Here is a 19,484-nt window from a genome sequence, read left to right on the forward strand (position 1 = left end):
TTATTGTGGTAATAATTTCATGATCTATATAAGTTAAATCATTATGCTGCACACCTTAAACTTATACAGTGCTGTATGTCCATTATATCTCAAAACAACTGGAGGAAAAAATAATGAAAAAATCAATCAGTCAATCACTCCAGTTACCAGGATGTCCACACATCTATAGCACAGTGATAATTGACTCATAATGATGACACTGAGGCACTGAAACACACAGGAGAGTCTTTGGGACTATCAAAGACTGATTAACAAAATGAAAATTGTTTAACTCTTAAGGGTACTTTATTGAACTTCATCTACTCACAAATTGATACTGCATATGTTTTATTTAGACTGTTTATTTAGACTGATTCACTGGAACTAATTTTTACCTTTTCAGATAAAAAAAAAACAATGTGCTATGTTCTCCAATACATTAGGAAATGTTTTGGTAGCCACCCATTACTCTAAATCCCATAGGCTCTCATGCTCAAGAAGCAATGTACCAAGTCTGAGCCATGGAAACTTTATTGTGTAACAACTAGGGCCCATAAATAATGCATTGAATGATGTAATTGAATGTTCTTATTTTTCAAGTATTAGTTCTAACTTTTAAAACATAATGTATATAGTAATCAAGAAGCTAGGTCTGAGTTTCTCAAAGACCAACTAGTTACCAGTCATCAGTCTGGTAGACGGGGACCTGCGGTACCAATCCTCTATTCTATGAGAAAGAATAGTGAAAGAACAGGACCCAGATATATATTAAATAAGCTTAACATCAGATCTCTGTCCAATACGAGAAGGCTAGAAATGCCTTTGAGTATTACAGTCTGCCCCATTTGACATTCACTCTCATTATTTCCCAAGACATAACCCTAACCCTCCTCCATTAAATTGCCCCCTAACAGCTCAAACCCAATCTGACATATAGGCCTTTTAATATACAATAAATACTTTCACCATTTTATACCTCTACAAGTCATACTAATCCTCTCAGTTTAGACTACAAATTCATGATTGTCACCCTCAGCTCGACCCTCAAAAAATACCCAATAGTACATTAACCTGTTCCTGTTCAGTTTTCTCCCCCATTCCTTAAATCAATAATTTCTAACTTTACCACTTTTCTCAAGGACTCTAACCCTCCAGTAACATCATTATGTCTATAATGATATCTGAAGGATAGATATGTGGATGTGCTGGTTTGTAGAGATTTTTAATACAATGTTTGGTAACACAAGGTTTCTTATACACTGAAATAATAATGAACAGAAAAGCATGGTAGAGATACTGTCTCTGTATAGTATAAAAACACTTATAAGTGGCAGCACATATACTCCCCCAAATAGATACTATGTCTATGGGCATGTTCTGATAATCATAATAACCAAAGTTAAAGATAACTGGCAAAAAATCTAACGATTATTGTGAATCTCCAATAAAATACCCAATAAGGGAGTTTTTTTTTAATCTTAAAGCATTCTAAAACAAATGCTTTAAATATCTTTACACTTATTTGTGTCTGAAAAAAATCTACAAACAAAACAGTTACAATAATCAACTAAAATATGACAGCACAAAATCACTGTAGCCTACAGAGCATTACCAGATACACCACAATCTACACAAGAATTTATGCAATCATTTATTCATTATCTTAACAAACATTTATTGAGTGCCTTTATAAATCAGACTTTCTGCTAGGCATGGGCATGCATAGATCCCTGTCTTAAGGAAGCAGAATAAACCAAAATCACCTGTCAACACAATAAGTCCCACTATTCAGGTCTGAGCAATAACTTAGTATTCTATAGGGAAGAGATGCAGCAACAGAAAGCAGGACAGATGTGTCTGGGTATGTGCGTACCTGTGTTTGTGTGTGCACCAAACTAATCAGGAAAACCATGCTCTCCCAATATTAAGTTGAAGGGTCCATGCATGAAGAACCAGGGGTATAAAGCAGCAAGGAATGGAGGCATTATTTTAGAACATTTTAAGTTCCTCCACTGGGCACAACAGACTCACACATTGCAAATATAGTACGGTGAATGGAAAAGGAGTCAAGTGGATTCAAGGACTTGAAACTAGGCTAACCTCAGGACTTCCACACAGACAGCCTCCTCTCATAATAGGTTGGTTCTAGAGTTCTCTGCAAATGCAAATTTCTTCAAATGTAGGATCACCATTTATTTGGAGACTTCAACTAGACCCCTACCCACCTTAGCCACTGAATGAGAGAAAGACTAACTGACTAAGGATGTAGAGTTTAGCAACCATTGTTATATTTGTCATATTTTGGAAGGGTTTGAGAGGTGGTTCTCTAATCTGATATCTGAACCTCCTATTGCTTCCTTTCTAGGCAAAAAAATTCTTCTCCATCTAGATGTTTCTTTCTCTCTTCACCTTTTTAAAAAAATTTTCATTGGCACGTGAACAAGTCATTGTTTCAAAATGAACCACTAGATGGCACATTTGTGAAATGTCATGTCAATCTTACTCTAAAAAACACAGATATGGATAATAATGTCAGATTGACCATCACAACAGCCCTTCTTCTCTCTTCTCTATCAGCCCCAACATTTTTGAATAGCTGTCTCTTTATTTTGAGTAAAGAGGCCACAGGACACACACAGCAATGACTTGTGACCTACTAAACATAAACTTAGGGGAGAATACTCAGGAAAAATGGGAAGAGTCCACAAATAATTAAAAATACAAATGGTTAAACCTCAAATATTTTCCAACACAGAGCTAACAAAATTATTTTGAACACAAAGGATACAGCAATAAGGTGTGTCTCCAAGACACCTCCTCTATTCTGTTCCTATTAAGACAATAATTGCCTGGGATACAATCATTCCAAAGGAGCCACTTCCAGGATAATTCTATCCAAAAAATGAGTCTACAGCACTCACTGAGCCTAGATCAATGATCCTGGAGGTATGGAATTCAGTAGCCTTTAAGCACAACTTTGGTGGGCCTAGCAATCACCTGGATTTTTGTTTAAAATACAGAGTCCTGGCCTCTTCCTAGAGTTATTAAACTAGACCCTCTGAACACAACCATACAAAACTCTATGGGATGCAGCAAAAGCAATTCTTACAGGGAAGTTCATAACAATACAGTCCTTCCTCAAAAAACAAGAAAAATCTCAAATAAACAACATAACTTATCACCTAAAAGAATTCAAAAAAAAAAAAAAAAGAACAAACAAAGCCTAAAGTCAGCAGAAGAAAGGAAATAATAAAGATCAGAGAGGAAATAAATAAAATGGAGATTATAAAAAATAGAAAAAATCAATAAACCAAGACCTGGTTCTTTGAAAGTATAAACAAACGTGACAAACCTATGGCCAGGCTGACCAAGAAGAAAAGAGACAGGACCCAAATAAACAAAATAAGAAATGAAAAATGAGAAATAACAACCAATACCACAGAAATACGAATAACCATAAGAGAATACTATGAACAATTATATGCCAACAAATTTGAACACCTAGAAGAAATGGAAAAGTTTCTAGAAACATACAAAATTGAATCAAGAAGAAGTAGATAATTTGAACAGACCAATCACTAGAAGTGAAATAGAATCTGTAATAATAATAATTTTAAAAACTCCCTATAAACAAAAGTTCCGGACCAGATGGCTTCACAGGCGAATTCTATGAAACACACAAAGAAGAACTTATACCAATCCTTCTCAAACTCTTCCAAAACATTGAAGAGGAGGGAACACTCCCAAAGATATTCTATGAAGCCACCATCACCCTGATACCAAAACCAGACAAAGACACTACCAAAAAAGAAAATTACAGGCCAATATCTTTGATGAATATAGGTGAAAAAATTCTCAACAAAATATTAGCAACCCAAATCAAACAACATATAAACGACCATACACCACAACCAAGTTGGATTCATCCCAAGTTCACAAGGTTGGTTCAACATACACAAATCAGTTAATGTGATACACCACATCAACAAAGAAAAGACAAAAACCACATGATCATCTCAATAGATACAGAAAAAGCATTTGATAAAATTCAACATCTATTCATGATAAAAACTCTCACCAAAGTGAGTACAGAGGGAACATATCTCAGCATAATAAAACCACGTATGACAAACCCACAGCTAAAATAATACTCAACATTGAAAAGCTGGAAGCCTTCCTGCTAAATTCTGGAACAATCAAGGATGACACTCTCACCACTTCTATTCAACATAGTAGTGGAAGTCCTAGACAGAGCAATCAGACAGGGAAAAGGAATAAAATGTATCCAAATTTGAAGGGAAGAGGTAAAATTGTCATTATATGCAGATGATATGATACGCTATATAGAAAACCATAAAGACCCCACACAAACACTACTAAAACTGACAAATGAATTCAGCAAGGTAGCAGGATACAAGACTAACATACAAAAATTGGCTGCATTCCTTTACACTAACAATGAAATATTGGAAAAAGAATGTAAAAAAAATCTATTTTAAGACTTGCATCCAAAAAATCAAATACTTAGGAATAAACCTGATCAAGGAGGTGAAAGACTTGCTGAGAACTATAAAACATTAATAAAAGAAACTGAAGATGATTCGAAGAAATGAAAAGATATGCTCTTGGATGCTCTTGGATTAGAAGAATTACTATTATTAAAATGGTCATACTATCCAAAGCAATCTACAGATTTAATGTGATCCTTATCAAATTATCCATGACATTCTGTACAGAACTAGAACAAATAATCCTAAAATTTATATGGAACCATAAAAAACCCAGCATTGTCAAAACAATCCTGAGGAAAAGAAAACAAAGCTGGAGGCATAACCCTCCCAGACTTCAGACAGTACTACTAAGCTACAGAAATCAAAACAGTGTTTTATTGGCACAAAAACAGACATATGGATCAATGGAAGTGAATAGAGAGCCCAGAAATAAACCCACACACCAACGGTCAATTAATCTTCAACAAAGGAGGCAAGAATATACAATGGGAAAAAGACAGTCTCTTCAGCAAGTGGTGTTGGGAAAGTTAGCTTCATGTAAATAAATGAAGTTAGAACACACCCTCACACCCTATACAAAAATAAACTCAAAATGGCTTAAAGACTTAAAAATAAGACATGACACCATACAACTCCTAGAAGAGAACATAGGCAAAACATTTTCTGACATAAATAGTACCAATGTTTTCTTAGGTGAGTCTCCCAAGGCAATAGAAATAAAAACAAAAAAAACCCCAAATGGGACCTAATCAAACTTAAAAGCTTTTGCACAGCAAAGGAAACCATAAACAAAACAAAAAGACAATCTACAGAATGGGAGAAAATATTTGCAAAAGATGCAACCAACAAGGAATTAATTTCCATAATATACAAACAGCTCATACAACTCAACAACTAAAAAAACAAATAACCCAATCAAAAAATGGGCAGAAGACCTAAACAGTCATGCCTCCAAAGAAGACATACAGATGGCCAACAGGCACATGAAAAGACGCTCAACATAGCTATTTATTAGAGAAATGCAAATCAGAACTACAATGAAATAACACCTCACAGCAGTCAGAATGGCCATCAGTAAAAATGTCTACAAATAACAAATGCTGGAGAGGGTGTGGAGAAAAGGCAACCATCCTACACTGTCGGTAGGAATTTAAGTTGGTGCAGCCACTATGGAAAACACTATAGAGTTTCTTCAAAAAACTGAAAATAGAGTTGCCATATGATCCAGCATTCCCACTCCCGGGCATATACCCAGACAAAACTATAATTTTAAAAAAAAACTATAATTCAAAAAGATACATGCACCCTTATGTTCACAGCAGCACTATTCACAATAGCCAGGACATGGAAACAACCTAACTGTCCATCAGCAGATGAATAGATAAAGAAGATGTGGTAAATATATACAATGGAATACTACTCAGCCATAAAAAAGAATGAAATAGTGTCATTTGCAGCAACATGGATGGACCTAGAGATTATCATACTAAGTGAAGTAAGTCAGAAAGAGCAAGACAAATACCATATGATATCACTTATATGTGGAATCTAAAGTATGACACAAAGGAACTTATCTACAAAACAGAAGTTGACTCACAGACATAGAGAACAGACATGTGGTTACCAAGGAGGAGGGGGGGATGGAGGGGGAGTTTGGGGTTAGCAGATGCAAACTAGTATATATAGAATGGATAAATAACAAGGTCCTACTGTATAGCACAGTGAACTATGCTAGGAACCTACATTCTAATTATTTCCTTTAGGTATTTCTTATGTTCACTGAAGTTTGATAACCACTAGCTCAGATGAAGAACTGTTTAATATGCATCAAATAAAGCCTGTACAGGAAGTGATTTCTCACTGTTCTATTTATAAGAATGTTCACTCTTTCTCAGTTCCCCACAACAGCCACAACAAATCTCCAGCCTTCAAAGAGACTTCCAGCTCCCCTACTTCCTAAATTACTCTAAGATGGAATTTTCAACTTTATGAGATGCTCATAATTCTGTATATTCAGATCCTGTCCTGAAGTGAGATTTGAGGAGCAAGATTTTTTCATTCCATCTCCCAGCAGTGCATTTTTGGCGACAGTAGCCCACTTGCTGACAAACATTTCTCGCCTGAGAGAGAACTGTACAGAAAATATAAGCAGACTTATACTGGAGATGGGAGGAGAGTTGTTACATTTACCTAACTTCTTAAAATATAAATAGGCCACTCAAGGAGTTCCAGGAGAAGAATACTTTTCCATCTGCTCTCTTTTTAACACAACTTTATTCTGAAGTTTTGCTTCAGATGGCAGGTGTAAGTAAAATTCAAACAGGTTTTCATACTTGAAAGTATCTCTCACAGGCTGGGTATGAAATCTAAATATTTTGTTTGGTTGAACCAAATATAATACAGAAAAAATCAAACAAAAAAGAAATAATATAATTGGATAATTAAATAAGAACATCCATTCATTTATTCTGAGCATTTTATTGAAAATCCATTAAGTATCAGGTACCATGCTAAATACAAGATAAACATAAGAGTATCAAGATTAGAGTAAGAAATTAAGTAGAGGAACTTTGAATTTTGACCTAATCACTGGTTCATGCATCAAATAAGGGTCTGCAAAGAAAACCTAGTCAGCCCTTGTAAACATTCTCCCTACTTATGCCACTTAATTTTTTTTCTTCCTAGATGTGTGTGAAATTCACAGTTAACAATGTCTATATCTAGAGAGCACCCACTTATTTTACTATCATATTCAATAAAACATGTAAGTTTTTAAACATTTATCTTCAGCTCCTTATGATAGAGGCAACAAGATAAAACAAAAGTGAATGAAAACAGCAATGATGATATAGAAGGGAAAAACACATAATAGCACTGAGATACTCTTCCCACACATCTCAGAAAACTTCAAGGTAGATAAATTATATACTAAAAAGGAATATATAATCACATCACCTCTACCTACAGACTAATAATCACTGATGTCATTTCCCGTAGTCAAAATTTATCTTTAAAATGAAGGGCTAACAATTGAGCTTGTAGCCAAAGAAGAATAGAGTGCAGTACACAAAATGTAGAAGTCACTAGCTGTATAATTCATTTTTTAATTAAAAAAATTTTTTTTTATTTTTAAAATAATTTTTATTGGAGTATAGTACTGTATAGCAAAGTGAATCAGCTATACATATACATACATCCCCTCTCTTTTGGATTTTCTTCCCATTTAGGTCACCCCAGAGCATCGAGTAGAGCTCTGCGTGCTACAGTGTAGGTTCTCATTAGTTATCTATTATATATATATTATCAATAATGTTTATATGTCAATCTCAATCTCCCAATTCCCCTCACCTCCCCTTTCTCCCTTGGTATCCATACATTTGTTCTCTACATCTGTGTCTTTACTTCTTTTTTTTTTTTTAACATCTTTATTGGAGTATAATTGCTTTACAATGGTGTGTTAGTTTCTGTTTTATAACAAAGTGAATCAATTATACATATACATATGTTCCCATATCTCTTCCCTCTTGCGTCTCCCTCCCTCCCACCCTCCCTATCCCACCCCTCTAGGTGGTTCTTGCATCTCACAGCATAAACGTTTGAACACTTGTACAAATTAGTTTGAACACAATGGATGGGGAACTCTTGAAATTCTCAGGCAAGTGAAATAAGCAGTTTCTCTTTCACCTAATTTTTTTCCTAATTTAAAAGTAATTTGTTGTGAAATACCCATATTCTACCAAATATATATGTTCTAGTATTTTTATAGAATTTATAGTTTTGGTACTCATACTGCCACATAACATTCAGCAGTTTGATAGAAATGTTTGAATCTGCAATGATTACATATACTTGTGTACACACATGAGGAATAGACAGGGAGCCAAAAAGGGAGTCCAGTTTTAATTTTTTTTAATTGATTGACAGGACAATGCCAACAAAATTAACTCCTTATCAATTTTTTTTAGGTACATGACATCAGTTAACCTATGAACTCTTTTAATAAGGTTACTAGCAGGTAAATTATTGAGAAAAAATGAAAAATTTTAGATCATTTGGAGGCATTCAAATTTGATTGAAGTTAAATGATCTCAACTTGAAACTATCATTTATTGAGTTCAAGAAATTTTACAAGGAATATTACTCCTCTTTCACAACAAATTATAAGGTAGTCATTATTCCTACTTCACAAAATAGAAAACTAAGGCTCTGAGGAGGAAGGAGTTGGCTTTCCCAGGGCCTTACATATGGCAAGGGGCTCAGCAGGGAGTCATTCAATTTTTCGGTCAAACTTCAAATCTTTGTTCTTTCAATTCTGCCGTGTTGTTTCTGATGACTAGGGATGAGGTAGAAAAAAGCAATAGATGGCCATTAAATTCTGATTTCAGATGATAGTATCTAATTTCTACAAAAGTGAAAACACTGAACTACTAGAATATATTTTGTTTGATTTTTAATTTTAATGAATCTATTGCTAAGAACTTTATTACCCAGATTGAGCCCCAAATGTTTAAAACTTCAATTAAAACACATAAATTTATCAAATATCTAACCTCAAAACTAAATGTTATATATTTTTCATTATTTACATGTTAGTTACACTCACAATTTCTAAGGTTTTATTTAAGGCTTTACACATCAGAAAGTTCATTTTACTTAATACTAGGAGAGGCTAACTATGTATTTTTTATGTCCTTTCACTTTTTCATAGGCATGTATCAATACAATTTCCTTTCCAAAAATAATGAAAGAGTTTTTGGATGTTTGCTGCTTGAATTCAAGCTTCCCTTCCTTTTTCTTTCCTCACTGTTCTTTGTTTCTTGGACTATTCCCTATGTAAGTAGCTTTCCTCCCTTTATATGCCATCCTTCCAGTTCTGTTACTTTTCTTCCTGCCATTCTGCTCTCTATAGCTTCTGAGGTCTTCAAAGCCATCTGTAGTGTTATAACAGCTAGTAGTTCTCTGATAAGAAACCTAGGAAAGCCTTGCTCCTGGGTTGGTCTCCTAGAATATCTCCACTGACAGGCTGACATTAGCAAACCCAAAACCAATGTCAAAATGAGAGAGGTCTAAGCAACTCTCATTTATAAACATAAAATGGAAATAAACGAGACCCTAAATTCACCCTTGATGTAAAATACCCAACTGTTTTTCCATATGTGTTCCCAAGTAAATTATTTCAAAATAAATAATGTAATAAGTGATATAGGCATCTTCAGCCAGGTCTTTAGGATTATTTTTATTTTTATGGCTGCACCCCAGAGATTCATAGTGAACAAAACTAACCAAAGTCGATGATAAATAAAACTTCCCCTGGACATCTCTTCAACAATTGGAGTTCTTATATTTTACTTCAATACAGTTTCCTTAGAATAAAGTCTATAATTAAAGAAGTTCCATGAGGTCAAAAAACGGGAAAGTTTTGTTTGGCATTTGTATCACCAGTGCTTTGCACAAAACTTGCTACATTGCAGATCTTCAAATATTTTTTAACAACTAGGTGGAATAAATAGTACTTTGATGCCCTTACTTAAAAAAGTAATTTACTTTCCTCAGTTTTAAAACTCATAGTACTATGTCCTTGCTTTTTATTTCATATGCCATTGTGACAGTTTATTGAAAGCTTGACAATACAATATGTCTTCGTAGACTGTCAGAACAGGGACCCTAAATATAATAACTTACAGATGAGTAGGATCCTAGACAGTAAAATTAATATGCACAGTGATATACAAGTATTTAGTTGTCCAAGGCACAATGAATGAGAACGTGGTATCCTGAATTCCACAGTTTTTTCAATTTTATGAATTCAATTTACTTTTGTTATTAAAATAGTATGAAAGTATTATAATCTTTATAGCCAACATCAATGCACCTAAAAGTAACTCTTAAAATATCAAAAAACGGAGTTTGAATATTCCATTGATCAAATAACTAACTGAATTACTTGGCAATATCCTAGTATTTATTAAATTCATTTCCATTTCCCTACTTGCAAATTATCCTGTACAAAAAACAAAAAAATCTCCAGTGATTGAGACAATATTCCACGATGAGACCACTAAGAACACAGGAGCTTCCACAGCAATGCAAGAAGGTTTGTAATACTCAGAACAACAAGAAATTTCCATCTAAGAATGCTCTGGTAATAGCTGTTCTCAGAGGTTTTTGGGGTTTTGTTTGTTTGTTTTAAGTTGTTTAGCTCTAATGAAAGGACATTAGATAGCACATACATGTTTTCAGAGAAGTTTAGAATGCTGACAATGTAGGAGAACGAATCTACTGGAACTTTTTGAAGCAGTGTTCTAGGTTGCCAAACAAAAGAAAATGGGGGTGGAGAACACAGAAATAAGCTGCTGCTTTGAAATATACTCTCTGTTTTCCTTGTGTTACCAATTCTATTACTGACATGATGGTTAGCCAATGAGAATTTGTTTATACATGCCTTATGAAGTTGGAATTGTTTACACTATATTCACATGTATGTTTTCAGCATAACAGCTGAAAGACCTTTTTCAAAATAGAAAAGAGGACTTCCTTGGTGGTGCAGTGGATAAGAATCTGCTTTCCCAATGCAGGGGGCCTGGGTTCAATCCCTGGTCAGGGAACTAGATCCCACATTCATGTCACAACTGAGAGTTTGCATGCCACAGCTAAGGAGCCGGCGAGCCACAACTAAGAAGGCTGGCTGCTGCAACTAAGACCTGGCGCAACCAAATAAATAAATAAAATTTAAAAAAAGAAACAAAATAGAAAAGAATTATAGCATGGAAAGTATATACAGCTGTCGCATATTTTTGATTATTGCAATTATTTTCAATTTCAAACTTCTTATCCTGTACACCATTATCTGATTACATGCTTTTTATCCAGCAAAGAGTCAGAGTCATTCAAATTTTACCTTTATAAAAGGTAAAAATCAGAGACTATTTCCTACCTCTTATTTTGGCAGTAAATACTTGAGTTGTTTATTTTATCTACTTCTCACATAAGTTGCTGAGAATCGTCTTATGTTAAAGTGGCATTACTAGAGGCAGTGCCACAACTTTTTTTAGAAATTTGTAAATTCTGATTCTTAGGCAAAAAGAAAACTCCAGGATTATAAAAAACAATTCCCACAAAAAACTAATAGTTATCTTTAGTAAAATCATCATATTAGATATGAATCTGTTATACTGAAGAATTAGTATATTGCACAAACGTTGCTTTGGGTACTGACATAAAACTACAGATGCACAGGATTCCTGGACTCCTTTTATAAAGGCTTATGTTCAACAATTTGCAACATCAAATAGTTCCTAAAATTATGCTTCCTGGTAAATATTTGCATTAAGAATAGCAAACAGTAGCTAACCCATTCTGAGTTTTGTTTCCTAGGTTATCAATGAAAGAAGTGGCTAAAGGTAAATTGAAGGGGAAATGCACAAAAAAAGGAAGATGACCGAAGAGTAGTTTCACTGCTAAAAGCTCATACTCCATTAATGCAATGGCCACAGGATATTTGTAGGATTGCCTGGTACCAGTTCCCAGTCTCTCTGGATCCCATTCTTTCTCAGGTCCGTCCTACCATAAACTATAAGAGTACTTTCAAAAGGGAGACTCAAGAGTAGGCAAACAAGATCAATGTTCCAATTCATTTTGGAAACTTTAAAGAAGTAAAAGTCTCAGAAATGGGTAGGTAAAAGTGCTGTCAATAGTTAAAGTCTTTGTAACCAATCAAGGTGAGAATAAAAGGTGGATGGTGGTTTGACACTGAGTCTCTTTAGGATTCTGTGTGCAATGGAGTGAATTCCTTCAAAACAAAGCTTATACAGTCAAAGACTGAAACAGAGGTCTGGCATTACTGCAAAGAGTAAAAGTCAAGAGTAGCTGAAATGCCTAAGCAGGAATGAGGCAGAAGTGCTCTGGAAAGATGCCTAGAACCAGGGGGAGTCTGGAGTACACCTGGAACTGCTGATACAGACATCCCTAAATGAGCACAAGTTTAGAGAGACCTAGGAAGGCATTTATTCATTCAACAGATATTTATGAAGGGCCTAATAAAAGGAAACCATGAAAAAATGAGGGAGAAAGCACAAAAGAATCCAGGGAAAAGAGAGTGAAGGATGAGATAGGGGTGCAAGAAATATCAGAGAGAATTAGAAAACCAGACACTAGGGTTACTCACAGAAGAAGGTTGAGCCAATAAATGCCTAGTGACTAAGAAAAAAAGTATATGAAGTAGTGAGAAAACAAGAGATAAGAGGTTTCTTCATCAGAAGACAACTCAAAAAAGTATCTGACAACCAGTTCCCAAAGATTTGAAGAAAGGAATGCAACACAGAATGCAGTTAGCCTGCAGAATTCAAATATGTCAGAGAAGGTCATGCTAAGAGCAAGAGAGTGTGGGAAAAGAGAGGAAGAGTTTCCTGGAAGGGAGTAGGAGTTCCTTTGGGATACTGGAGACCATTGATGAAAGACATGGAAATGGGAACTGCGGAACACAGTGCCTGGGAAAGTTTGGGGGAAAGAAAACAGGTGGGCATGAAGGAGGACCTAGGGCCGTCAGGGTGACCGCGACGAAGGAGGGTTCAAGGCTGGAGGTGGGCAGACAGACCTCTGAATCAGGAGACCCCGGAGGAGTGAAGTCTTCCTCCTTTCCCGTACTCCAGTGCCCCCTTCCACCAGAGCCCAAGGTGCGGGTCTTGCCCAGGCCTTTGGGAACCGTAGGCCGGGCGGAGCAAGGCCCGGCCGCCCCCCAGCGGTGGGGCTCTTCGCACACGCCCGGGCTAGCGTGGCGCCAACTTGCCCGATCCCCTTCCTCTCTCCTGCGCAGCGGCCCTCCTTCCTCTCCCCGCTCACCGAGGGCGCCGTCAGGCGGCTGATGCTCTCGCCCAGAGAGTCCAGGTTGACCCGCCTCCGGCGCTGCGCTCTCCTGGCCCCAGCCGTGGCGGCGGTGGCGGCGGCGGCTGCCGGGGTCGGGACGGCGGCGGCCGCCGCGCTGGGCTCGAGCGGCCCGGGCGGGCTCCGGCTGCCGTTCCAGCAGATCCTAGACAAGGGGCACTCCCCCTCCTCCTCGGGGCTCGTCTCCAGGTAGTCGGAGCCCAGGGAGCTGAAGGACTCCGACGAAATCTTCCTTCCAGACATGCTGCTGGCGGCTCTGCGGCGGCCGAAGCGGCGGCGGGGGGGACGCGGGTGGCGGCGGCGGCTGCGTTAGGAGCGTTGGGGGCCCTGGGCGCTGCTGCCGTGCTCGGCTGGGAGTGAGTCCCCGGAGCCGCGGACCCTCCAGAGCCGACTGCTCATGGCGGGAACTTGGGGCGCCGCGGCACCCGGGGCCCGCGTTTGGCGGTGGCTGCCGCCTCTGCTGCTGCTAGCGCGACGCCACCTCAGCGCCCGCCTCGGCGCATCGCTGTGGCCGGTCTGCCCCCTCACGGAGAGGCTGCGAGTGTGTGACCGGGGGCTGCAGGGCGGGGAGGCTGCGGCCCGCACGATCGCGGAGGCAAAGGCTTCTGCCGCCTGCGCGCCTATCTCTCCCCCCTTCCCCTAGCTCCTCCTGCCTCTCCCATTGCTGCCCGCCTACTTCCTTCTCCCTTTAAGCACCCCCTCCTCCGTGGTCTCTCTCTCTCTGCCGGCATCATGTGTCGCCATCATACTCATTGGGAGTCTGCCTGGCTTGTCGCCACGTTTCAGGAGCAACAAGGACACTTCGTCGCCGTCCTCTGAGCGCCACCCCAGCTCCCACCGCCCCCTCCTCCTCCGAGGAGCGCACGTTGACATGGATCAGACCAAAGGGCCCCAAATCCAAATACCCTACCCCTCGTCCACGGAAGAGGCAGCTGAGGAGCAGACTGCCCCTGGTGGGCGCTGCAAGGGAGAGGGGCGCGGGGCCGGGGACAGAAGACCCCCCTCAGGAGCCACTTCGGGGAAGCCTCAGAGCGTTGAAGTGGGGGTTTAGGGTCCATAACTGACCTTTCCCTCCGAGTTTATTTAGGAATTTCTAAGGCCAAGGGGAAAGGCCGAGCATTCCAGTACGCCCATTCCGGAGGAGTCGCTTACAAGGGAAAGGAAGGGTCAACATGTTGGCACCCATCCTGCTGGAGCAGCTTGCGAGGACGAGTGTTCTCCGCCTCGGTCGAGGCTGCGTGGGCTCGTAGCGAGCCCAGAGCCTGAAGGCAGTGAATGAGGACAGCGCCTCTTCAGGGGAGAGCCCTGTTGCTGAACATGAGCCGGTCTGGGCGCGCCGGTGTCCTGGCTCCCGCCGCCTCTGCACGGGTGCTGGACAGCTCCGCTTGCCACCTGCAGCCGCGTTTGCAGGCGTTGCAGACCCAGAGACAGTTCCTCTGCAGACTCCACTACCTAGGACCCGGGGAGTGATCCCCTGTCCTTCATTCTCTCGGTTCATTGCACCAGATATGCGATCTGTTTGCACTAAGCTACAAACGCTGCTCGGAAAGCTAAGCGGAGTGGAAGAAAGGCTTTTCAAAGCCCAAGAACAGCCTTGCAAGTTTGCGGTGGAACTGCTTCATTCCAAAGCTTGCCTCTTGGCAAACCAACAGCCGCTCTTAGTACCTGTCCCCACCGCGCTTGCTTTAGCTCCAGGAAAGCCTCGAATTTGTTCTGACATTGAGATGGAGGCAAATAAGGGTCCCTGGCTGTGATACCCCTGCAGCAAAGCAGATGAGAAGGCTCCCCACTCCTTCTCCGGAAAGAAAAGTTCAGAGCTTTAGCTCCTCAGAGATACAGAAGCAAAATCAGTTTTTCTTTTAAAGGTTCTTCTAAGGGAAAGGGAGATAGGTTTCTGGATTGTATTTATTTTAAATTTAACAGACAAAGCAAAAAACCTTGCTGTACCACAACCCCAACTTGCTTTTAACTCTAAATCTTCCCAATTGTTTATGAGGACCCAAATAAATATAAATGCTGTTTGAAGATTCCATTTACATTTTGGGAAAATGCACTCAAATTGCTTCAGAGATATGCCTTAATCTCAGATTTGAAATAGGTGTTAAAGATATGAAAAGTGTATATTATCACTCACATACTCCCCTTCAAATACACATATATACTCTTTCTCAGCCCGCTGAGTATATGGCTAACTGCATAGTTTCTCCTCTTAGCAGAGGAGATACAGGCCTCTTTTTAAAAATAATAATAATAATAGTTGATATTAGTAGTTATTTTGATTTTGTGGTGTATCTACTGTTGATTTCCCCATTACTTCACTTAATTCTATACACATGTGTATCCACTGGAAATTAGACACGAATTATATTATTTATCAGAAAGGATAGTCATCAATTCTGCTAAAAGGTTTCACTGGCCTTTCTTTTTTTTCTCCTAAAAATTTTTTTTGCAAATTACATTATTCCAACATTGGGAAAACTGTTTAATATTCTTTTTGTGCAGTATCAATCATAGCATAATAAATTGGAATTTTTAGTTCTCTTCTTTAGTAATAATGATATAACTGTCAAGTTCTTTAGAGTCATACAATTTTAGAGCTTCTATTCAGGATACTAAATAGCCTATACCCTTTGCATACTTTTAATAACTACTGCAGCACACACTCAACACAAAAGTTCTTTTTTGGTAATGGCAAATAACCTTTGCATTGAACTTAAAACCAAAATTCATTCAAACTCTTGTCTCAAGATCAAAATGACTGAGTGCAAAGCAATGAGTATCATTTGTTTCCAAAATTTACAAGAGGTCCAGTGGTCTTCCTATTTACACTGGCAGTTTATTGCCAGAAAGAATTCTGGACCTATGGGACATTTTTGCTTTGTGTGAACAATTTGAATCAGACTCTTTATAGGATCTAGCCAGATGACGTGGTCTTACAATTTTCTGTGTAAGTTGATCATGATTTTCCCACTGATTTTTAAATTATAAGTAAATGGAGGCCTAGATATAGACAGTGTATCATCTGCACTACTTTAAAGGGTTTCCTTTGTATTTCTGTACAGGAGCAAGGTTCAAATGTTCTCAGTACAAAGAATGCTGTGTTCTATATTTGAATTAACATCTTTAGAAGAGAGCATAACCTATGCTCCATGAAACAAAAAATGTAAAGCCTTAGAGCTAGTAAAAGAAATCCAGATCCAGATACTCTAGGAAAAGTGTAGTCCACTGAAAATGAAAGATTTGTGCTCTGATTTTAGGGAAAAAAAACTTGCATAGACTCATGCCCACAAATCTGGTCCTGCTGGATACATTGTGTTTCAACAAATTCCTTAAAGTGTAGTCTCCTATTGGAAAAGGAAAATTCAGAGATGTATTTCCTTTGTTTGTGAAGTCAGTGAGAGCATTTGGGGCCTCACTTCAGATTGATCAAGCATTGGGAAGGACTCTTTAAGAAAGAAAATTCCTCATCTTAATTTAGATGGTGACTATTTCCCCTTTAATCATAAAAAAATAATTGTTGTGTATATCTTACCTTCATACACAGCTTTGCTATTTTATAAACTCCTTTCACTTACATTGTCTCGTTTAATTTGATTTTCACTCTGTCCAGAGAAGTAAAGAAACATCACCTCTGTCAAGTTCAAAACAGAACTGCCATCAGCCCTTACTCCCCAGATTCTTTGCACTTCAGAACTTCAAACTCTTTCCTAATTTCTTTTCATCCTTCTAAGTCTTGGGCAAGAAAACCTGCAACATCCATCTGCATAAGTGTTCCATGGAACAGAGCTCATGCTTGATATCAGAAGACAGAGGAACTCACTCCCTGTAGTCAATCTTTACATAAATCTGGTAACTCACAGGAACTGTACGTGTAATATTAAAGCAAGTTCTTCAAAGAAATATAGTAGCTGGTGAATTCTTAACTAGGACAAGTTTTTCTGTATCCCTAACTTAGAAAATTACACACACACATACACTCCACACCTGCAGGTTAACCCTATCTATGTACATGTTCCCTGAATGAGATCTGTCTACCTCTCCCACTTTCTCATAATCTCTTTTTTATAAGAGGTCAAACATACTTTCTCAGTGAAAGATTGTGAACAAATAAGAGCAGAGATATCATGTGTCATAGTCTTGCATAATTTTATAAGTAAAACTAAATATTAAGGAAAATATCAAAATGAGAAGAACCATCTGCTTTGTTCATATATAAAGGGATACATGGAAGACAGTGCAACCCACCATCCTATGGTTATATTTCATCATAACACCATCAAGAAGTACTTCTTGCTCAAAACAAGAAGAAGGGTGGAGGGGAGGAAATAAAGTCAATGCAACACTTAGTAGATTTGTACCAGAAAGATACTTATGAGTTATAAGTGGGATGGCTGCCTCATTTTGATGCCACCATATCCAAGAAAGAAAGAAAAAGGGAAAGTAATCATTGTCTATTGGTGCCTCAGACAGACAACCCTCTCCTCCTTAAGTGGCTTAAATGGCTTTGCACTCTCAATCATGCACTGCAGAAATTTATCCTCCTCTGAGGAAAGACCCTATAAGTCAATGTCTCCTACAATCTACAGCCTTTTTGTCTTCAGAATCATTAGCTCTCTACAACGTTTATTTAATTTGGGATTCTTTTTCAGGTACTAACTGCCAACTATATTGGAAGATTATTGTGTCTTTCTCTACATATTTTTATAAATCACAGAATTATCCTTACATATCTAATAAGAGCAATATTTTGTGCTAAGTGTTTCATCTGTGGTCCTCTGTGTAGCTTTTAATAATTTTCCTAAATACTTCTTTCCACATTGTACCTAAACCTTTTACCTTTCAAATTATTTCCAAACCTTTGCCTTCCAAATCTATTTAAGTAAAGATGAATTAACATTTGTTGAGAACCTACTATGGACCAGGGTCTTTTTATTTGTTGCTTCATTTAATCTTTACAATGCCACAATGGGAAGTATTTTCCCAGTTTTACAAATATGAAAATTTTGCAGAGTTTAAATATTTTCCTCAAGGTCATGGAACTGATAAATATTAGTCAGAATTCCAGTCCTGACTCATAAGCCTATGTATTTCCATTGAGCCCTGTTTCCTGCCTTCCTCTTGTAATTGACCTCAAATGTCCTAAAAACACAGAGGAAAACAAATCTGATGAATTAAAATCACAATGTAAGTGGTTTATTGCATTACAAATAAATATTACACATTGGAATTATTCCCTGGAACATAATGTCATGGAAAAGCACTGATCTGTGCAGAAGCTCTACTGTCTAGTAGCTGTTCTGCTAATAACTAGCCAAATGACCCAAAAGGAAGTTGCTTAACCACTCTGGGTTACAGACCCCTCATCTCTAAATTAAAAGGGTTGAGTAAAATCTTCAGAGTATCATCAATCCCCAAGTTTTTATAAATTTTTTTCTATTCGTGGAGTTACTCATTTTCTTTCCAGATATGTCTTGTGCCTAGAAAAATTTCCCTTCACATATTATAAGGTCAGTTCCTCTTTTCCCTCCCTATCACATCCTTTCTGAGAATGCAATTGCTCTGCAAATACCTTCTTTAACTGTCTAAGATATTCTCCTTATATGAAACTGCCATGAACATGGTCCACAGAATTAAATGGATAAAAAAGAAAAATTTCAACTCAATTTTATTTGGTTAGATGTTCACCATCTCTCTGTCTTTTCATAACCTAATTCTTCTGTCTGCTTTATTATATTATAAAAAGGAATCATATCTTCCTGTCTGCAACTTATTGAGCTTGACAGCTAACAATAATTAGTATGAATTATCAATGAGTGTCTTTATATAACCTTGTTAATGTTAATAGACATTTACTTAAATATGTTCAATTTGTCATGAGTATGCAATCTGTTATGTAATCATTATTTTAAATTAATGAATCTATTTTAATCCAATTTGAATATAAATACTAGAATTCTTAAAAACATTAGTATTAAGAATGAAATGTTATGCCCTTGTCACTAGATATAAAATAAACATTAGTAAAATGTTACTGATAATGATTAAATGACAATGTCCTTAAATCCCTTAAAGTAATTAATAGGAAAAAATTTTCTGTTTAAAATTAAGAAACAA

General features: G+C 37.9%; 1 protein-coding gene across 1 annotated transcript in view; it reads right to left on the reverse strand.

The window, feature by feature from the left end:
- The window catches only part of GUCY1A2 (guanylate cyclase 1 soluble subunit alpha 2), a gene marked incomplete at both ends in the record, with an annotated part of 393,777 nt that extends 380,164 nt beyond the window's left edge, over window positions 1-13,613 (reverse strand). The window contains one exon of the mRNA XM_079709222.1: window positions 13,329-13,613. Within this exon, the coding sequence (XP_079565348.1) occupies window positions 13,329-13,613 (285 nt within the window). The remainder of the gene's footprint in view (window positions 1-13,328) is intronic.
- Between the last annotated feature and the right edge of the window lie 5,871 nt (window positions 13,614-19,484).

Source organism: Hyperoodon ampullatus, assembly GCF_949752795.1.
Source record: "Hyperoodon ampullatus genome assembly, chromosome: 7".
NCBI classification, from domain to species: Eukaryota; Metazoa; Chordata; class Mammalia; order Artiodactyla; family Ziphiidae; genus Hyperoodon; species Hyperoodon ampullatus.